The sequence below is a fragment of the Besnoitia besnoiti genome, chromosome VIII, assembly GCF_002563875.1.
Source record: "Besnoitia besnoiti strain Bb-Ger1 chromosome VIII, whole genome shotgun sequence".
NCBI classification, from domain to species: domain Eukaryota; phylum Apicomplexa; class Conoidasida; order Eucoccidiorida; family Sarcocystidae; genus Besnoitia; species Besnoitia besnoiti.
In genome coordinates, this window is record NC_042363.1 from 2,846,299 (window position 1) to 2,868,073 (window position 21,775).

Below are 21,775 nucleotides of genomic sequence, written 5' to 3' on the forward strand. Positions count from 1 at the left end.
CCCAAGGACGTGCAGCCGCAGGCCTTCCATCGCAAAGCGAAGAAATGCATGGGCACCGTGGCGGTTCGCCAGCGTACGAATTCGCTTAGCCAACAAGTATGTATGGAGGTTCACCTTCGGGCTCAGAACAAGGTGCTGCACCGGCCAGAATTCGCGGCATGACGTCGAGCGGAGTGCTCACACGGCCATATTACAGCGTGGCATTCACTGGCGACGACTCTGCGGCACCACATGCTCACGCCGCGCCTCTGCAGTTTCCTCACAAGAAGACCTAAACCCTCCTTCCCTATGCTTAGCGGCAACGCCTGCAGGTGCCGCGCTCTGCGTTTAAGCATTCCGGACAGTGTTTCCGCGTTCCCACGAAAAAAAAATTCGGGGCATGCGAGTCACGCCAGCAACACTGCCGGCGGGGCCTGCGCACGAGCCCACCAGCCGCTCACGTCCGCCTCACGCGGATCGCGCGCGTCCGCCAGCGTCGCGCTGCATGTGTTCATTGCCATCCTCTTGCTGCCCTGGACACGACCTCAAACCGTCCTCGTACAGGATTCCACCGCCAGCGCGGGCGTCGGCGGGGTCGACGCCTTTGGCGTGGTTAGGGAAGCTCCACAGGTGCACCAAAGTCTCTCCCACTTTTCGAAAGACGTTTTGCACGCCAGCCAGTCCCCACTGAACGTTTCGATGGGCGTGTTCGCCGGCAGCCTCTGTGGAGGAAAACCGCAGAGGGCACTTCGCCGGTGCTCTGGCGGCACACTCGCAGCGAGACTTCAGAGCTGCCAGGTTGAATGCATACAAGAAAGCCCCATGGAGCGCGCCGTAGATGTGGTAGAAGTCCTTTGTGTGATCGAGACACTCGAACTTTTGTTTCTCATAGAAATGCACTGCTGCGTGGTTGTAATCTACCACATGTAGGAATATCACTTGCGTCGGGAGCCTGTTGGCACACGGGCACGCAAAGTAGGTCAGAGTCCGTTGAATGAGTTCCTGCGCGACGCCCTTCTGCCGGAACTCCTCCGCGACTCCTAACGTTAGGATATACGCCAGATCTGCTACAGATTCATCAGCTTGCAAATTCGGGAAAATCAGGCTGGTCGCCTCTTCTGAGGGGAACGCAGTCAGATGCTTCTCGCCTGTGCTGCCATTTCCGCTGCCGTCCCGTAGTTCGTCGGATCTTTCACGCATACTGGGATGAGTTCCTGTGCCGCACGAATCGCGCAAATGCTCGGAGCCGCCGTGTTCACGCGCAGCGTCCGCACCTTGGTGCCGCATCGTGGCTGATCGAAGCCGTCCTCGCAATCCCGCAGCGTGGCTGCAACAAACGGGCTTTTTCTCGTCGCAATCTGCCGGCGACACGGCGGTGCTTGAGGCAGGGCTAGCTTCACGCGCACACTCGTGCTTCCATCTGTACCACTTCCGCAAGCAGTTCATCTCGTGAGCTCGAATGTGAGCGCACCGCTGCGAGACCGTGATGATCCCCACAACGAACTCGTCGGGCTCATCTTCAGCGCAGTGCGGATTCCGCTCCTGGGTACCTCCCGTGGACGCCTGTGCGCGACTTCCGTTATCCGTCGCGTCCCTCGCGTCTGATGAATGCTCACGCGCGACATCCGGCGCCTCCCGTGGATCCTGTCGTCTCGCGGAAGGCTTGCACCTCAACTCCGCCGGCTCGTGGGGGAGGACGTCGTCCGGGTACTTCGGCGCAGTGTCGCCTGCGTGCGTCAGCGACCGCTCGCCGGTGCTTTCACCGTCGGGTACGACCCCGCCAGGGGCCTTGAAGGCCGGAGGGGAGGCGTCCGTGGGTTCCGAGGCGCGTGCATGGGGACCCGAGGGACTTCTGTACGCCGCAAGTGGAGATTCCACGCCGCCTAGGCCGCGTTCGTGTTCTTGGGTTGCCGCTGGTGTGACGACTGCGCCAACGGATGAAGGCGCTGCGTTCGAATTGCGGGGGCGGAAACTCGCAGAGAACTCGCGTGCGCGGGCCTCGCCCTCCGCCGAAGGCCGCGGCTGCATGGACGGCCCCAGGAGCCGTGGCAGGCGCTGCAGGTCTTCTCTGGAAACGACAGCAGCGAGAGAGAAGCACTCTCCCCTGCAAACGAACTCGAAGAAGGCGTGCTCGTATTTGAACGGGAAAAGCTCCTCGTGCAACTGCCGAAGCTGCCAATAGTCCGAAGCCTTCACGGGGCGGAAGCGGACAGCTCCGAGGGGCAGCTGAGAAAGATCTGCCTCCCTTGCAAACCTGTGGACGGGCGCCGTCAAGTGGGGCCGAGATGCACTGGAGGGCGGAATAGCTGACGAAGAGGAAGGAAGCAGAGGGAGCGGAGCGGCGGCTGAGTTGCCGCGAAACACGCACGCACCTCCATGCTGGGCTTCTGCGCTATAGACGGCATTTGCCGCGGCATGGTCGCCTGAAGAGGGTGAGAAATGCCGAGCCCCCTGGGAAACGTCGGGGGCGCCGACGGGCTGGCTTCGCTCCTCATCAACGTCCGCCACCTCCGCCGGTCTGTAACAAGCAGACCTCTCAACCCGCGGAACTGACATTGAACACGGAGGCTGGGTGGGAAGGATGCGGGGGAACCGGAAGTGCCCGACTACAGCCACGCCGGGAAGACGAAAACGACGAAACGTGGCACGATGATGCGGTCGTTGCCGCTGAGTGCCCTGAAACGTTCAAGCGGCTCGCACACACACGCGCGGCGGATGTGTGCATGGGTGGTACGCTGCCGCAGATAAGAGCCAGAAACAGAAGGCAGTGCTCGCGCGAAGCTGGAAATGGATGCGTACGAGGCCCCCGGCGACGTTGCCAAGTTACTCAGTGAACAACACAAAAACCCCTTTGAGACGCGAGACGTCCACACCATCCCTGAAGAAGATACACGCAGAAAAGCGGCGTAGGTGCTCCAGGAGTGCTTCCAGAGGAAGAGAAAGAAGACAGGACGATAGCGTAGCAGGCCCGCATCTGCAGTTGCCGCCACTTGGCCCTGCGCTCAAGACAGCACCCAAGTGGTGCCGTCGCGTGTCATCGCGAGTCACGCACGACCGCCTCAAATCACTTGTAGCACGAACGGGGGAGAATTACCGTGCGATCCGAATAACTAGGGAATCAGGAACGGTCGCGGTCAAAAGTCGCGCGTCCTTCTGCTCCTCTCTGTCTGCCACAGCGCCAAGCTGCTGCGCATGCAGGGGAGGAAACGGCAGCGCGTACATGGTCGTTCAACAGAATGCGCAAGGGGGGTGCGACGTAGGAAGCCCTCAACAACTAAATTTCCGCCGCGGCCGCGTCGCAGCGAGTGTGCTGCAGAACGTGCCCCCCATCGACATCGCTAGCCTTGACAAGTGGCGCATGGAAAAATCTGACGCCGAGGACAGGCGAAAACCCTCGCCGAAACTGTAGTCTTGACCGAACTCGCAGCCAGCGTACAACCCCCATCACCAGGAGGAGGGGGAGGCGCGGTCCGATGTGCTGCTGCTGCTGCTGTTCGCTACCAAGGCGCGGCGTCGAGCCTCAAGCTAGTGGGGAGTCAAACCCCCCAAGCGTCGCTCTGGCTGGATGCAAGGTGTCTTTCCGCGATAAAAGAGAGCCTCATCCTCTGAAGCCGGAAAACTGTGGCGGGGAGACGTGTGTGGCGAGCTGGTCATGTCAAGTGGAACGGGGATTCCGCCCGACCGCAGCAGCGTCGAGGACCCGCCGTGTGCCGGAGCGAGTCAGATCCATCTCGAGGGCTAGCATCGAGGTTTTCCTCGCTTTCCATCTCGCGAGTCGCCGAAGCAGGCCCGCACACAACCAGATTTGGAAGCTACTGCTTCTCCTCGATTCTCAAGCGGAGAGGAGGACACTTCGGCGGGAGCATCTTCCTTTTCGAAAAAGACGGACCCGCGCGCGCGAGCCACCGGCTGGCCTCCAGTGTGGCGCGGGAGAGTCGAATGTGCGGAGCCGCGCGGCCGCGCAGAGTCTCTGCCGGGGGCAGCCCAACTGAATGCGACGGCGTGTGATGCACTTGTTGACTCTCTCTGAGGAAGGAACGGGAAGGCCGACTGGCACGCTTTTGCTTTTTCGAGCCTTAGATTTTGGCATTCGTCGTTCAGGCTAGCGGGTGCATGCAGGCATTTGACCTCATGCTCTTTCCCTTCACTTCACGGTCCGCGCGTGGGTCGCCACGATGTTTTTACGGGCTAGCTGACCAGCATCGATGATCACTGGAGAGTGCTGCTGACACTGCTCCCTCGTGTGCTCCGAGCCGCGTGCGAGTGCGTTCTTGTTAACCTCTGAAAACAAGGCGAGTCCCTGCTGCTAGAGCGTCTGCGGTTCTGCATTTGCAGAGACGGGTACGGAAGCAACGATACAATCAGTGGCCGGCGTCGTCGCCTGGGGGGACTTTTTCGGTGTGCCTACTTTCCCGCTCCCGCATCCCCGCCCACCTGAAACGGTTTTGTGATGCATCGCAGAAAACCCAAGATCGCGCTGCGTTTTATTCTGGCTGCCATACACTTCTCCAGCTATCTATAGGTCAGTTGTTTCGCAGCTTCCTTGTGCAAACGGAGATCCAGGCGAGCAGCGCGTACTGCGACCTAGCCAAGCGTTGGGTACGACGGCTCGACACCCTAAGTCTTTCAAACTGCGCCCAGCGCATTCAAGGCCCGTCTGTGCCCACTGCCACGCCAGACAAGCAGCTGCTGGCATCTGCCCTTTTACAGGATTTCAGGTTTGCCTATCATCTGAGAAGTCAAGATGGAGTGCTGCGGCGATACGTGCTGCGAGACTCGGGAGCCTGTGGCGGTCCCCGTGACTTCCCTTGTGGGACTGCCGGTAGCGCAAACTCGAATCGAGGAGAAAGTCACGTATACCACGAAACCGATGGTTGCTGAGAAGATCATCGAGGTGCCGCAGGTCGAGTACCGCGACCATGTCGTGGAAGACCGGCAAACAGTGGTGATGGAGAAGGTCATCCACGTGCCCCGTCCCGAGATTCAGGAGCGCATCGTCGAAGTCCCACGCCACATTACGCGAGAAGTCATTGTTGACGTCCCCCAAGTCCAAGTTGTCGAGAAATTTGTCGAAGTACCTACTCCAGTGTTTCAGGTAAGGGAAGCTTGGCCAGCCCGTCGATCAGTCGGCACACTGGCGCGCCAACTCTCTCACCTTCGAGAGCAACACGTCGTCCCGTCCTCCTCTGACGTGTTGATGAGCTGAGCTGCCCTCAATGATGTAGTAGTAAGCTCTGTCGAGGTCGGCATGTGAGTAAAAAATATATTCAACTGATACGGAGAAACTTTTCCGAGGTGTAGCGTACTCAAAAGGACGTCGCGGCGCGGACATCCGTTTTGCTTTGGTGTAGCCGCGTCTATATAAGTGCGGCGCCACAACAAGTGTTTGCTCTTCCGTGGTTCCGTGGTCGCTCCGTGGACCCAGAAAACTTCCGGTACGTGTTGGGCGTGCTCGTCCAGAAGTGCTGTGCAACGCGGGAAATCGACTGCGTTCTCGTTTTTATCACCGTGCAGGCCTTGGCGTTTGAGAAGGCCTGTTTTGGAGGGATATGGGAGGAATTTTATCTGCGTTGCTCGGTGACAGCCTCTGCGGGCCGGGAAGCCCCGGCAAGCCCAGCAGCTATGTTACTTCGCGCTGTTAGGACGTGGTGAAGAAGAATAGACACCGCCTTCTTGTTTCCACACATTTTCTGTGTGTGAGTCGCGTTTGTCCTTGACCAGGAGAAAATTGTTCCGGTAGCTCGCCCCGTGATCAAGCAGAAGATCACTCATGTGCCCAAACCGGTGATCCAGGAGAAAATTGTCGATGTTCCGCGCGTGTACTACAAACCAGTGACGGTGGAGAAGGTTGTGGAAGTGCTTGATTACCGCATCGAGTACAAATACCGAGATGTTCCTGTTCCTCAGAAGGTTTTCCGATATGTTCCGGTCGAACGTGTTCAGCACGCTCCACAAGTACGCTACGTGGAGAAGATCGTCAAGAAGCCGGAAATTCGCACACACTGTGTACCTGTCGTGCAGGAGGTCCCAACTCCCCCTGTTCAGGTTGCCTCGCCCCGCCGCATTCCTGTTGCCGCTCCTGCCACGCCTGTCCTCGTCGAACAGCTTCCTCGTCAAGAGGGATGCTGCGATGCTGTGATGGAGGGACTCTTTGGGTGTTTCATGCCTCCTGTTCCTATCGACGACGACGTACCCAACTGCGTTAGCAGACGCCAATTGAGGCTGGTGTCTCCTCGAAGCCCCCCGGTCAACATGGACGTCGTTGTTATGCCGAGGAACCAGAACCGCCGGAGGAAACGAGGACTGTGCGGTGATTGGTGTTCCACTGGTGTTGGAGCAAGGGTAAGCGACGACAGGACAAACGGGGACTGCGTAGCGTTGAGGCTTGTGCCTCTTTTGAATTGCATGTACGGATAACTCTTGGGCTGCTCTGCCCGAGTTCACTGATAGTGACTCATGAGCGGGTTTCCAAGTCTCGCCTTGGGAATGACTGAATGCGTGTGATTTTACTGAAGTTCTTTCTATCGACTATTACTGTTTGTTTCGTTGCAGGTGCAAACGCCTCAGTCATATTACCTGTCCTCACCAGCGACGGTCGAAGAAGGAAGCGTTCCACCGGCTGAGCCCGTCTTCCCCCCGCAAGTAGTGCATTCGCCTCGCTCGGTGGCACCAGCCGTCTCGCAGATGTACCCCTCGCCCGCGGCGCCGATGATACAGACAAATATAGGAGTGATGCCTTTCCGGCAGTTTGAAAAATTGAATAATGAATACGCACTTAGAAAAGGGCACCGCCTGCTCGAGCCGCCGACGCTCACCACTCAAGGTGGCTTCTCTGATAGTATGGATCGGACGGGGTCGCCTACCGTGGACGTCGAAGCCTTGGGGATCCGCGGATTTGAGAGTGCAGTCAGAAAAACGCTTGGCAGTGAGAGCGCGGAGTCAACTTCCCTCGGAACTCCACGGGCCCAGACAGGAAGTGAAGACGACGCTGCAGCTCTGCGGAGGCGACAAGAAGAGCTACATTTGCGGCTGGAGCATGAAAGGCTTCATGCTGAACGTCTTCGGCTCGCGCGCCTTGCCGAAGAAAGACGAGTGCAGCTGCTCGAACTTCGGGAGCAGCAGCGACTGTTGCGACTGCAGGCCGAGCGTCAGAAGCTGGCATACGATGCGCAGCAGGAGCTGTTGAAAAAGGAACAGCACCAGCTCTTGGAGGAACTCAGAGGACAAATGGTATGCTTCAAAGAGCGGCACTTGACTGGGGGGTGCCGCTTGCACGCTCGTGTCACGCTTAACGCTTCAGGTTTGCCTTCTTTTCTGTGATTAGACAGGAACGGAATAGTAAGGTGCACGCTTGAGTGTGAGGCTCGGATGCCATGCATGCCGTTTTCCGCGTTCTCCTGGAGGTTCAGTTAACTGTGCATATGAGCACTGCATCGTGTCTTTGTCTTTTCAGAATCAAATGCCCGTCAGGGAAGTCATGGTTCAGACGCGATACGGGCCCATGAAGTTCAGCGAATTTGAAAAACTGAACAATGAAGACGCCATGAAAAGGTAAGCATGACAGCGTAGTTCCCCTGCTCTTATTAGTCACATCCCAGTAGCCTCCAGGATGACGCGCAGCGTGTTTGCAGATGGGGCTTGAAATGGAAAGTCGACCCATATGTCTCGACGACTATATTGTACGATGCTGTGTGCAGCCCTGAAGGATTCCTCGTTGGCACACAGAATACTGTGAGCTATTCTGGGTTTATGGTACCCCCGAGCGCACATGCGAGCGGACTGTGCCGCCACTCATCAGCCTCGGTGGGGTATGCAGACAGCAACGTTGTTTTTCCGTCCCAGGCACCGTTTACTCCGGCCTTCCCCGTGCTGCCAGCAGGGCCCATGCTGCACACTCACCATGCGTGCTTGGCGCGGTCGCCTGTATATCGGCCGGCTCCCGTGGTACTGCCTCCACGAGTAGTAGAAGCTGGTCGGCGGCCAGTGTATCTCCAGAGGTCGCAGCCAGTATATGCCTCGAGGACTGCCCCGCTCGTCACTGTTGGTCCCGGCTCAGTCGTTGGAGTTCGTCCATCCGCGTATAAGCCGCAAAATGACTCTCTTCTTGATGACCGTTATAAAGAAGAAGTTGTGCAACTGGCGCGACAAGCTGCACAGAATGCGTATCAAGCGGGCTTGAATGTGTACGAGGGCGTCCGCAGTTTGGTCCGTGGAGAAGTGTGAGTATTCTTCATGGCAGTTCGTCTTTCGTCCGTCTTGTGGTGTCGACTTACTCATAACGAAGCGCCGAGAGCTGAAGGCACTTGGCAGTGGTGCTGCAGTAGCTCGAATCGGTGGGAGGGCAGTGATGGGGTTTTTTTTGGCCTATTGGGGAGAGTGCGAAAGGCTAAGGCTACTGGTTTTTTCGACACCGGACTCGACTGGGAAATACGCTGCGACCCGTCCCGACGCTGGCTCGGGCGGAGGACGGGGGGACGGACGTTCACCGGGAGGTGTGTCTGTTTGCCAGGTGATGCACCGTATATTGTGGCGCGGCTGTCGTTCAGTTGTTGCTTTCCTTTCTTCTGCCTTTCCCTGTCTCGCACTTGTAGCTCGTCGAAATGGCGAGGAAATGCATAACCAGTCAATTCTCAGAGTTCCCAGGGCTATTGTGTCCGGTCCGTGGAGACCGTGTTCTTAGTTCATCTAAACCTATACGAGGACTCATGGAAGCGTGGCCTGAACGATCTGCACCCTCTATGGTGTTGTGTGGCACGCAGATGTTGGGTCATATACAGAAACGAAGCATCGCTGTTTAGTGTTGTAGACAGGGGCGCCCTTGTTCTTTACATATTTTTGCCTACGAGCGCTGTGCTGCATGGCTGAAAGAGGATCTCAGTACGTGCTGGGGGCTTCACAGAGGCACCCTTCTGTTTGTGGCAAGTATTGCTCCGCACGTGCGGTGCTCTTTTTTCGGTCTGGCGTGCTTTTCTGGAAACAATCAGTTCGAATTCGTGAGCCAGTAACCCAGAAGATGTGTCTGTGGCGGAGCTGATAGCCCGACCCGAAGCCAGCTTGGGGCAGGATTTGTGCTGTGCGCTTCGTATTTGTGTGTAACTCGTCTCATAGAGCAAAGCCGTGACAAGACGTCGGCATTGCTTGTTGCAGTGCAACGGAGCCTCCTACCGTATAGATACAGCATACCGATGCTAAGAAATGCAACTGTGATTGCGCTGGTCCCGCCGATCGCGAAATGCACATTAAGCGCCAAGCCTTTTTGGTGCCTGCTAGCCCTAATATACGTAAAGCAACTGCGCATGTACATTTTTGCAGAGTTTGCAGTTCAGAAGTAGTTCGCGGTGCTTCGGTACTACCCGGATATACTCCATCATCTGTCACACTATGATTGCTCACTCCTGGTGGTGGAGAGGATGAAGGTGGGCCCCCTCTTTGCTGAACGGACCCTCGAAGCGACGTATAAAGTGTCGTCTGACGAGCAAACATCTCCGAGACTGCAAAGCATCTCGAGCACGTAATACCGTGGCTGTCGACGCGCTCTGGCGCCACTGGAAGGGAAGCACACGGTTACTCAGTGATCCTTTGTTTTGAACGTGAAATTTTGCGTATCAAGGTAGATGCACTATCGTCCAGCACATCACCTCAGGCCCGGGAGTGCCCCACTCCCGGACTGCGAAATGATCAAAGATAGCACACTATCTTTGGTGGTTCAAAACAGTCTGCACTGCAGCCCTAGACTCAGGCCTTCGGCACATCCCCGCCTGTGACTTTGCACGCTTGGAGAAGGTTCCGGGTTACATTTTCCGTTTTCATGCGTCCACGACGTGCAGGTAACCGAAGCCTCACTTCGCAGTTTATCAGCGAAACCATTGGCACTGGAGAAGGGAGATGCGAGGATGGCGCATTTTCCCTTAGAGAATACTCTGCGAGGGGCGGTCGTCGGCCGGAGTACAATGCGCCTACCGTCGAAGTGACACATACGCTTGTCTCCCTGGTTAGGCACAATAGATCACCTTGTGCGCTTCGTTCCTAGGCACGACATGACTACACTTCTGACAGGTAACAAGTATCTTGCTGGATCAGCTCTCTTGCATGCCTCCTAAGCTAGTCACGCGGCTGCTTCAGGCGTCCGCCGTATCCAAATTCCCCATCCAAGTTCCACTGTCTGGTGTGGGACAGCGCTCTACGAAACAAGAAATGCCTATGAGCTGCTGTAGTGTGGGAGACCAGCCCAAGTATGACAGCACCCATCTTTTTGATGACAGACTATCCCGCACCATGTCGATGCCCTGCCTGTGCTGCACGATACTGCCGAGTTCGACTTCGGAGAATTGTTGGCTTGCCCGCGAACTCTTGCTATGCGAAATCAGTAGGACGCCTCCGTCAAGACCACGGGCTTCTCAGTAGGACATCTAAGACTTATCTTGTAACCTAACGGAGACTACACTATAAACTGAGCCCGTGTGCGGGACACGCCAGCTACCCTAGCGGTGCCGCGGAGGGAGCAGGGCTGCATGCTCTATAGTATCCCCTCTCCGTCTCGCACAGTGGCTGGCGCGAGCCCTTAACAGAAAGCTTCAACAAATAAGACGGCATTCTGTCCTACTTTTTCGGCAGCGGCGTTCCATGTTCCCTGTGAGGGGAAGACATTTTGAAGTGGGGAATGCAGACCTCCCGGAGACCGTCAGACCCCTGCGTCGCGTTCTGCGGAATGTTACGGCTTCGCCCTGACCGGTCGCATTACCCCATCGCATCAAAGTCTTTATTTTCCGTCTGACGAAGTTCAGCGTAGTGTTCGGGCTCTTCTGCGTAGAGTGGACCTCCGTATTCATACGCATTACCTTTCTGCTATAAGCAGGTGGCAGACAGAATTTCTCTTGTGTATCGTCCCTACGAGGGGAGTGCTGGCACACCTCTGATGTCATCTTTAAGGGGCAGCGAAAAGAAATCCCAGTTCCGTGTGTTGCCGCCGAAGGCTAACGGCATATAGCTCCCTACTCGACCGCTCGATTGGCTGTGACACGCCCCGACACGGGCATGCCCCTGTCCGATGTAGCGAGGCGGATGTTCAGCACTACCTGAGGTGGCGTTTCTGCTTTTGATGTTTCACCCTTCACGTCCTCGCACAAGCGTACATTCAGGCAGCGGGTCACCTCAGGTTTTTTTGCTGCTGCAGTCGTGAGGCGAAGATCGCTGCGCTCAAGAGACCCGTCTTACCTTTGTGTGCTGCCAACACTCCGCCAAAGCAACCTTTCATTACACACTTCGGAAGCATTTGCTCAGCGGTCTCAGTATCTTGAACTTGTGAGGCTCGATCATTAGCCCACTGTTCTGCCCCACACCCAACCAATCCTCCTTCAGCGTGCGTATCAGATGCCCGGGTGTGGCGGGCATGAGGCCTTCACTCTTAGCACGGGTGGAGTAAAGCACACCACCTCATGTGCATTGCGGACACTGTTGATTAGCTGCTAGGGCGTGCGAAGTACTTCTTCTGTAGCACGCCTGATGAGGGACGAAAGGCTTTTCAACACTCATCGACATGACATCTAAAAGCGGATATCAAGATCAGCTGATCCTGCTCAAGCAAAATCTCTCTGAATTAAAGGGGGTTGTCGCTTGCAGCGGACTACGCCTTCGACGATGGCGATCACTGGAAAAAGACTGCGAAGTCCTGGGAAGGGTAGGCGGTGCTTCAAGCGGAATGTGTACACAAGCATTACAGGACTTTGAACCGATATCCCAGTCCGAAAAAGCGTTCATCCAGTTACTGAGCAGGTGCCATTCGATTTGAGCTATATAATGCTGGATCGCGGGCCACTTGTACAGATAATGTAATAATAACGAGACATGGCCTAGATATGATCTTTTTCGGCATTCAGATGGCTGTTGTCATATGTATCTGTGCGGTTTTCTCGTTTGGGGCCCTTGCACGCGGTTCTAAGCAATAGAGTTGGCATTCACGCGGCATAGACTGTCCCCGCCCGGTTGGCTCAGAGAGGCTCAGCCTGTCAAGAGGGAAGGAAGCAGAGGCTCTGCGCGACCACTGCATTCGCCTGGAAGATGTTGCCTTCCGTTTTTTACCCGCCACAGTCTTCTGTGGCATCCCGCGCCGGGTGATTCCTTTGGCCGGATGCAGCCCCGTCTGCCCGACTGTCAAGCGCAGACTTGTTTTGCCTTCATGTGTAATGCAGCTAATAGAGGCCTGCTTGCAGATCGATGTGCCCCAGGATGCGACCGTAGATTTCGCTTCGTCGGCCGAACAGCTCGTAGTTCATCTGAATCAGATAATGAAGCTCGTCAATAAAACCATGCAGCCGCTGGAAACGAAGCCAAGGATGCGTTCTGCTGTCACTGACGCGGCTCGCAGACTCAGGCAAGCCGACGTCACGGGCTTTGGCACGGGATGCCCTCAGGAATTGCACGACACAGATGGGCCCGACAGTCCTCTCACTATTTTTGCGGAAGGCGCTGCACTTGCCCCGGCTTAAAAACCGACTGAACTCATTCCTCGCACAGAAGAGCAGACGCTTGCCATGTGGCCTTCGGCAGTCCCTTTCCGCATCTTAGCTCGATAGAAAAGTCGGCAGCTAACCCACAAGTGTGTTTCTCAGACGGTCTGGAAAGCAGATCGTCAAGTCGGCCTGATAGGCAGCAGGATGCTAGAGCGCAAACTAAAGCAGCCCAAGCCTCAGTGTCTTTTATCTAAAACCGTTACTATTGGCTCAGCGCAGATGAACTGCGTTTCGGCGAGTGACACTGCTGGGGGAACAACCCAAGAAATGCGTTTCTCTGTGCAACCGCCGGACGCTTCAGAATTTGGCTGCAGTTGAAGCGTCTGTCATTAACGGCATTTCCTATCGTCATCAACGTCTCTCGAGCTCTGGCTGACATTCTGGCAAAGGTCCACTGGCAGCACACGCTTAACACGCCCTCCGATACACCCGACAGCCAAGCAGCTTGCGATGCCCTGAGGTACCGACATGCGACAGACGATAACATGTCATCGCTCAAGCGAGGAAACATGTGGATCACTAATCCCCAAAGCCTCGCCGCGCAAACCCACGTTGGACCTGGTTCCGCATACCCGGTGGTGGTCTCAAACGTTCTCCTTCACCGTGTCGGGACAAGGATCGATTAGGAATCACCGTATTGCAGTCCATCATGGGAAACACTGCGGGGGGGGGGGCGCTACGCTGCAACGTGTGCGAATCAAAGCGGACAGAAGGCCTCGGCTTGCCAATTAGTTCCGACATGAGGACAGTTATGCCTCCGCGGTAACACCCGTGCAGTCAGACACAACTATAGTCGCCCTTTTCGGTCTGGGTCACTTTGCGTTCCAAGTGCAAGCCCACGCGTTTCAGTTGAGAGCTGTCGCATCTTCCCTGTGTTCTACAGTTCCTCGCATATGTCGTGAACGATGCACAAGGCACTGTCCAGGTCGTTGCTTTTTATCACGAGACCTGAAAAATGAGCGGAGTGCATTCTGGACTAAGCGCACTAGTTACAAATACAGACAGGTGACGACCGTGCGTGTGCATTACCTCGTTCAAGGAACGACAACTGGGAGAAAAAGGAACGTGCTTTGCGGATGTGCATCGAGGGCCATAAATACCGGTTTGGCTACGGTGTGCCTGCCGACGTGCAACGAGCGTTCAAACTTTATCAAGAAGCAGGAAGTCTGCTGGACCCTGAGGCGCTAGTATCCGCAGGTACCATCCGGACTTTTATGAGACAGATGCGTGGAAGCATGGGGCACCTGCGTTGAACGCTCCCCGATAGACATGCTGCTTTGAGAGATCAGCGAACCCGTCAGACCGGCAGCGAGCCGTCCTTTCCCGCGGGTTTAGGTCCTGGGGATCCGTCATTCGCGCCACTCCTTTGCGCCACGCCCTGTCAGTGCGTTTCCACTCTTCGCCTACAAGGAACACGGCCCTTTCACCCGAAAGGAGAAGCGCATCTCAAGCTTATGGCCAACTAGAGAAGCTGAACGACAACCAAGTGCCCATCACTGACATGTTCTCAGGAATCTTGCTTGAGGAGGGTATGGTGGACCCAGATATCGAGTACGACCAACTCGCAAAGGTGCTGGCTGTGTCCTCGTCCGGAAGTCCACAGTCGGGAAGCCACGGAGAGCAGCACTTGCCGAAGCGATCAACATTTCTCCAGCTCGGATCGGAGGCTGCTGATGAACGTCCACTGCACGTTTCGGCATGGCTGGATCATCCCGCTTGGCTCCCTGTTCTCAAAACGAATTGTTTTCATATTGAAGAGAAGCCCATCGGGCTGTCGAACACCAATGACAGTAAGATCAGACTCACTTGAGGACTGAGGGCTTTCCATTCAAAGCTCTCATCAGTTACTAAGTAAGAACAACAGTGGGAGGCAACTCCGGAGTTTCCGTGACGATCTTGCCGTCGGGGTGGAGAGTACACTATCAGGCGTAATGTGTATCTTTCCGTCGCTGATAGTGATTCACTGGCGTGTTAAAGTAGATAGCTTCCACTTGAGCGACAGAGCTCAGGTTCTACTGGCGTAGGAGGGAGCACACTATTCACGGGCAGGAGAGTGTTGTGACTCCAGATTAGACGAGGCATCTGAAGAGCTTTGATAACAAGCATGGAGACCCCTTCTGCGCGGGGCCAATTCGCCTCAAGAGGTCGGCTAGGCCCCTTGTCAGCGAGGCGACACCTCCAATCACGGGCTGCCTTAGAAAGATACCTGACGTAGCGAGCAAACCCACCTACACTCCTTCGCAGAACTGAAATATATCAAACATGTTCGCCGTTTCCAAGGAGAAATACCGACTGGGTACTGTGGTGAGCAGTCTGGTGCCAGTTACACGGGTATCCCAGTAACTGCAGGGTGTCTCTCAGAACGGAAGGCTTGCATCCCTCGACGGTGTGGTGCCACTGCATCTTTTCCATGTTTCTCAGCGGGGCCAGCGACTACTGCTTTGTAGCCCTGTACAATCATTGTGCAGGTGCTTTGCGACACTACGTCTGACGCGCTTTTGCAGGACTGAAAGCTGCTCGGTGCTACTATGAGGCGGCTGCACGATTAGGCCACCCCGACGCTCTATTCCGCCTTGGAAAAATGGTCGAGGTAATTAGTTGTGTACTGGCGGGAGGGTTGTTTGCACATAAACCACTGATGCTCTCCGAATACCAGGCGTAGCACCCAGACAGACGCGGTACTGTCCCACACGTTCTCCCGTGAAAGCCTTCTTGTGCTGCCTGCGAACCGGAATTGCGTGTTCATTGATTTCAGCGTGACGTGCCCTTGTTCTGTGCTGACAAGCCTCTCATTGTCGAGAATGCCGCTTTTCTACAAGCGAAGGTTGTAGAACCCTTGCTGTGACACAGCTTGACGAATTTTTCTACTGCGGCCACTCCTGTGGGTGGCTCTGGTTTTCCACCCCTTTAGACTCTCTCTGTGTTGCATCTCCTGGTACGGCAGAGAGGGCAAGCTGGCCTGCTCGCTGACATAACGAAGGCCGCCAACCTATACGCCGAGGTAGGGGCCGAATGGGGGAGGGGGGTCGGTCTTTATGGGGAAGCGCGCTTCGATTGCTGGCAGGCATATCCGGCTGCTGGTCGAGCGGAAGTGCGCTGTCGAACATTCACTGCAGCGTTTGTCGGAGTAGAATTGATTCGGGTACCTACGGGACAACAGCATTATGCGTGAAGCATCGCGAACGCCCGCCCAGCCACGGCGAAACCGCTGCTCGTTTGGCATACTTTACTGCCAAATATATCGCCTTCTTCTAACGCCTACCGTCCTGTGCTTCAGGCAGCCGAGCTAGGTCACGCTGATGCGCAAGTGGTAAGACCAAAAGTATTCAGAGATACGGCAACAGATCTCACGCGGAAGTAACAACTCACAAGGCACGCTCTCATCAATAAGACAGCATAGCGAAGGGCCGGCAGCAGAAGGCCTCTGCCAGCGAGTGAGAAGCGTCTTGCCTACTCGCTCACCGAATATTTCCTATGCATCTCGCGGGCATGTCCAGGCGCAGCTGGCCAGCTGGGCTGTTCTTGGACTAGTGACCGCGCCAGCCGGCGTGCAGCGATAGGACGAACTACACCTCACGAGGGGAGGCATTGCTCTGCTTCGTACCATGGCCGCTGACCGCTGTGTGACACGCCGGTCTGTGGATAGCAGCGTACGGGGTTGAAACGTTGGCATGCGAGTTAGGCGGTCAGTAGTTCAAGTGTGGCTGTTGTTTGCCCGAGCTGTAGTGGACGGTTTCGGTCCGCATTCGGCTTCGGGGTCACATCCGACAGATGGACTCATCCCTGATCAAAACGGGCACGCCAGTCACTACGCTAGCATACGCCACATCCCCGGTAGTTGGTAGGTTTGGTTGACATGCGCGCCATGCCAGTAGGCGGTAGGCTACGCTTGCGAGCACGGAAGTTGCGGATGGCAACGGGACTACCAGCAGGTACGGTTCTCACGTGTGTTACTTCGGTGGAACGATTTAAATTCACGTAGGTGCACGCAGTCTGCAGATGCATCACCAATGTCCGCTCTGGAGTAGGAACTGATAAACGTTGGCCAGTCGGCTGGACCGGCAGTCTATTCGTCATTCTCCCGCCTGGCTGGTGTGCCGCAACGTTCTTCGAAGATATATATATCGACAGGAATAGACAGCGGCAGATCAATAAGACAATGTGTTGTTAGAGAACGGATGTAACTATTCATGCATGGCTCGCGCCTCTCCGTCATGCACGAGTCATGCACCGGACCGTGACAGTCTGCAGAGCAACTCGAGGCCGTCAGCATTAGTCGTGGAAGTGCGATCCTGTATTGTTCTGTTTGCGCAGCGCAGTATGTCTCGCACAGCAACTCATTTAGCTTGTACGCAACGCCTGGAAAGATCCTGTTATATTGTAGCGAAGCAATGCCTTGTGTTATGCCGTGCAGGCTATCCTCTGGTACCAGAAAGCAACAGCACAGGTAAGAACTTCTTTCGTGCTATCCACTTATTCCGGCAGAGTGCTTTTTTCACGAGGCAGGTTGAAGCTTTGTGGCATGTTGCACATCCAACAGTCGGCCTCGTTCGGCCCCCCGTCGAAATGCACCTGAGTGCTTAAGGTACGAGGTGTATTTTTTTTCGATGCGTCATGAGGCCCACTTATTTGAAGAGGGTTTACTGGTGCCTAGCCACCAAAGTGAAATCGTGTTTGGCTCCATGATTTCGAGGCCACGTGTGTCCATCCACGGGCCGTGCAATTCTCTGCTGTTCTTTGGAAACTCGAGTGTGTGACCCAGCCTACCACGTCCACATCACGTCTGTCTCAGTCGCAGATTAACCGTTCCCTAAACGCACTCCGTGCAACACAAAACCGTCTGAAGCAATAGACTTCAACGGCAGACGCGCCACCATACCATACGTTTGGCCGCTGAATGTAGGGGAGCCCGACCGCTGCGAACAACTTAGCTTCCATGTATTACCACGGCCGAGGGTGTCCGCAAGATTTCGAAAAAGCCGCCGAGTTGTTCAAAAACGCCGCTGCTGGTGGCAGTACGAATGCCCTTTACAACCTCGGCGTGTGCTACGAGTTCGGCCACGGTGTCACGGCAGAAGACTCTGACCGGGCGCTCCAGCTATATCAGAAAGCAGCGCATGCTGGCCACGTGAAAGCCGCTGGAGCCTTAGGCATGCTGCTTTTTAGACTCAGTGTCGCTTCCGGGAAGCCGGCAGGCGACTATGCGAAAGCAGCAAAGTGGCTCCGCGTGGCGGCAGAGCAGAAGGACGCCGATGCAGCCTTTGGCCTCGGCCAGCTTTTCGAGGCGGGACTCGGTACGGAGGCTCTCGCTGCTGCTCACCTCGGATACTGTGCCTTCCGCAAAGACCCACTACATGCACGACTCTGTGAAACAGCAAGCGAGGATTCGCCTGCACCTCTTTTACGTGCACTCGCGCCGTTGTCTGGACAAGCCAAATCCCTTGAGTGGTGCGTAACTCCTCCACCCAAGCAATAAAGGAAATGTGTGTATCTGTCCCCCCCTCCTCGCAGAGACCGCTTACAGAGCATTCTATGCCGCCAGCGTCATATTGCATGCTCTTTGTGATCCATTTATATGTGAGATTCTCAGGAGTTCCCAAGGACTACCATCAAGCACTGGAATGCTACCGGCTCTCAGTGGCTTCGCAGAAAAATCCAAAAGTTCACTTGCGTATGGCTCACTTACTTTACTCCGGTCAAGTTGGTAACGACTTGTCGTTGAAGAAGGAGGCGTTCGCGCACTATCAAAAAGCAGCCGAGGAGGTATGAAGAAAGGCTATGGCCCGGCTGATGGAGCCTCGAGCTAGAGTGCCGCCGCCTGCCGAAATTGTGCGGATGTTTGCACTATGTAGAGCATCTCAGGCAGCGCCACACATTTGCAGGCGCTTCACAAATATATACGATCACCCCTTTTCCGGTGATGTTGCATAAAAGCTCAGGTGAGAAGGTCGGTGTTTCGTCTCTGCGTTGAAAGGCGCTCAGCTGAGGTTAAGACCCAGTAACCCCTTTCGCGTGCGGATGAGTGCCTGAGCAGCAGCAGACAAGGGATCTACAAAACTGAAAGTCACACGAGCTGCGTGGACAGAACTACACGAGATGCAGACGGCGGGATCCATCTTCTGCTGCTCGTGGTCGGCATGGAATGTTTTTGAAATGTGTGCAAGCAACACTGCAGCGTTTAGGCCCGCACGCAGTTTTCATACCTGGACAGAGATAGGGAACGCGACAACCCGGTGCCTCCGTGACCGTGGCTCCGTCAATCGTCGTGGGCGTGCGTAAGCTGTGGCACCACATCGTTTTGCGCTGCGCATTGTGCATCAGTCGTAGTGCAAGCGGTGAGGTGATTTAGAGTCAGCGGCTGCGGCTGTCTTACGTCGTACTTCTGTCGTCCAGGGATCAGATCCTGAAGCTTGGAATGCGGTTGGCCTTTGCTGTGAGGAGGGTTTGAGCAATGCCGACGGGGTTCCGGACTACAGCAAGGCAGTCAGCAGTTACGAGCGTGCGCTGGAGCACGACTCGAGTGACGCCATGTGCAATCTTTCGCGGCTTCTCATGAAGGTGAGGCAGTGCCACTTCAGAATACTAAACAGGAACGAGTATCGTGTCGCTGTCGAACAGAATGCATCTGCACAAGCTTATGCATACTCCGTGCTTAAGTGTTGTTATGCGCATTCACTCCAACCATCAAGGCTTCGGTACATCAAGGGGGCTACGCATGTGCCCTCTCAGAACGCAGTACTGGGGTGGATGGGGGCTTATCACTCAAAAGAGGAAGAATCCTGCGTGTTGTATCTTTCCACTTTGTTTTCCGTGGCTGGCGTAGAGTTGTCGACGCTCTGCCTTCGGAGAACGCCCCTCGCAAAAACTGTCTCCAGCTCTAGAGTGGACTTTCTTTGTCCTGCAGAGCAACTGAATGCCTTTGTGGCCACTTCCAGATTTGGGAACGAGACATAAATCTCAGTCTTATGGTGTGTCTATACGCGCTGTTCCGTCAGGAACTCATCTTCCGTCGTGTACCACTGATGCGGGTTACGAAATTTCGGAAACAGCGCGTGTGGCTCTCGGTGCTACACTCCCCGCTTGCTGCTGGTCACACAATATTAGTTTTGCTTCCAGCTTTTTAACTCTTGAAATGGGTCGATTTCTGAGATTGGTGGTTCAGGGCCTTGGTACCGCTACGAATAACGAACGAGCTTTCGAACTCTTGAGGAAGGCGGCAAGCAGAGGGCATCTACAAGCTCGATTCGCTCTCGAAAACCATGGCCGCATTCTACCGCGTCCTCTTCTTGAGGTCGCACTTGGCTACGGTGATCTGGCAGACGCGCCGCCGTCGGCAGTGGTGCAGCGGTCCACTCCGTTGCCCGAAACTGCCCCGGATTCAGAAACAGCATCGGGCAAGTCGTCGCCATTTGTACGTTTGTGCGCTGACCATCACGATATGGAATCATTCGTTGGCTACCCGGCGTTCCCGTGGCGGCTGGGTGACTCTCTGAGACCCAGAGCGCGCAGGGGGGCCGGCTCTCCGGGCACGGGGGGAGACAATGCGGGCACATACCCAAAGCAATCAATACGGAGGAACTCGCTTAAGGAGCTAGCGCATCTACCTGCGTGTGCTCATGTTGACGCGTCACTGATAACCTAACGGCTTTTGCCTAGACAAATCGCACATGTGATCCTGCCTCGCCTTCAGCTGGCCCCGAAATGAGCGCTTCACGTAGGTTTGGGAGAATACCGTGCACCCCCCGCCCCCCCAGCAGAAGGAAGTCCCTTGTTCTATCCAGCAAAGCTATTGGCGCTCTCCCTGTATAAACCAAGCACGGGCCGATCTTAACGTAATCTTTGTTGTGGTTGCGCTGGCGCACGCAACTAGTTTATGGAGGTCAAAAGCGAAGCATCTGAGGTCTTCGTAGAACATGGGTCAAGGGGGGTGGTACAACACCGTAAACTCTAAACAGGGAACCCCGCAGCCAATTCCTGTCCCGGTTTTGTTATGTCCAGCAGCTCACGCCACACTCGGCAGGACATCGGGGCGTTCACCCGCTTCGACCCCTTCTCGTTCTGTTGATGCGACAGGAAGTCTGTCGTACCCTGTCAACGCGGTGGAACCAAGCTCTCAAGCCGGATCCTTCGACCACTCTGGGCTCGCGGCGTGCCGAAGCGAGAACAGTGTTGCTGGCGCATACCCGTCAGCGCCTGCACAACTGGCTGCAGAACCGAATTCTCAGCACGGAGCTTCGAAGCCAGCTGAGGGAGACGATGGCGACGACAGTGCCATTCTTGCGCATGCCGCCACTCTGTGTCCGTTGAGCCCGGGCCAAGTGGACACAAGATACTGCTCCGGCGCAGCTATCTCCATCGCCACCGGCCTCTCGACGTATCCTTTGCAACGCAAAGTTAAAGTCGGCAATCTCTCACACCTCTTGGCTGCTGTGTGAAGCTATCTTGTACTTCGTCCGCACCGTGAGGTAGTGCGTAATGCTATGTATCTATATATATAGACTTAAGAATAAGCATCGCGAGTGCACGTAGATGTGACTGAGGTAGTCAGATCGACGCTTGTAGAGAGCTGTTGTCCGGCAGGATGCATCCAACGACTTCACTAAGCTGGTGGTTCCCAGTGCCTCGACTCAGGACCCCAAAATTTGTGGATGGGGAGGGGGGGGGGCTTACGGCGGACCGACTTCCAGCATACGGGGGCCAAGTACGGACCACATAGCATGCGGAGCATGTTTCAGCATTTGCTTGCCAAGATAGCCGTGCTTATCCTTAGCGTTCCAATCTACAGTTGTTAGATACCCTCGGCGCATGGCGGTGATGTGGGGACCAGATGCGATTTTTAGGGGTTGCCTTCTTGCGGCCGCTACCAAGCGTTCAATACAGCGAGGGCGTTAAACTAGTAAGATTGTAATTCCTGAAAGTGAGTGCTACGTTCTGGACGCTGCCCTCCTCCGCGACTGTGGCGGAAGCGGTTCGGCGAGACGGTGTAATTGTCACGCCCTTCACTCTGGCAAATGTGGGGTGGCAACGGTGCCTGTTCAAACGGATTCGCAACGCGGTTCTCTACTATGACCATTGTCACGCTTAACCTTCTATTCAAGGTGGTGGAGAGAAAGCAGTATATAGCGTGTCCTAGAATCGCCAATACAGAGGCGCGGGTATCCGTTAGCGCCGCAAGAGGATCTGCATGCCCCCAGCCCGGTTGGACACTCGTGGTCAACACTGTTGCAAACACGCAGGTCCGTGCCACGACAGGCTGACCGGGAAGTTCTCATGCGCCTGCGCTAACG

The 21,775-nt window shown here is 55.6% G+C and overlaps 4 protein-coding genes across 4 annotated transcripts; 3 read left to right on the top strand and 1 right to left on the bottom strand.

Annotated features, from left to right (window-relative positions):
- Positions 1-447: 447 nt before the first annotated feature.
- On the bottom strand, positions 448-2,535 carry BESB_085180 (uncharacterized protein; the record flags this gene model as incomplete). Its single annotated transcript, XM_029366868.1, has 1 exon — positions 448-2,535. One exon carries the CDS (start codon positions 2,533-2,535, stop codon positions 448-450), a length of 2,088 nt encoding a protein of 695 aa, XP_029217328.1.
- A 2,188-nt stretch (positions 2,536-4,723) lies between these two features.
- On the top strand, positions 4,724-8,202 carry BESB_085190 (alveolin domain containing intermediate filament IMC14; the record flags this gene model as incomplete). Its single annotated transcript, XM_029366869.1, has 5 exons — positions 4,724-5,074; positions 5,701-6,321; positions 6,532-7,209; positions 7,433-7,530; positions 7,677-8,202. The coding sequence occupies 5 exons, from the start codon at positions 4,724-4,726 to the stop codon at positions 8,200-8,202; spliced, it is 2,274 nt and encodes a 757-aa protein (XP_029217329.1).
- Positions 8,203-11,515: 3,313 nt separating this feature from the next.
- BESB_085200 (Sel1 repeat-containing protein) lies at positions 11,516-12,464 on the top strand (the record flags this gene model as incomplete). Its single annotated transcript, XM_029366870.1, has 2 exons — positions 11,516-11,656; positions 12,168-12,464. 2 exons carry the CDS (start codon positions 11,516-11,518, stop codon positions 12,462-12,464), a joined length of 438 nt encoding a protein of 145 aa, XP_029217330.1.
- A 1,100-nt stretch (positions 12,465-13,564) lies between these two features.
- Positions 13,565-17,964, top strand: BESB_085210 (Sel1 repeat-containing protein; the record flags this gene model as incomplete). The annotated part of the gene is made up of 8 exons (XM_029366871.1): positions 13,565-13,685; positions 14,000-14,278; positions 14,993-15,078; positions 15,433-15,489; positions 15,766-15,798; positions 16,364-16,420; positions 16,903-16,935; positions 17,392-17,964. 8 exons carry the CDS (start codon positions 13,565-13,567, stop codon positions 17,962-17,964), a joined length of 1,239 nt encoding a protein of 412 aa, XP_029217331.1.
- Between the last annotated feature and the right edge of the window lie 3,811 nt (positions 17,965-21,775).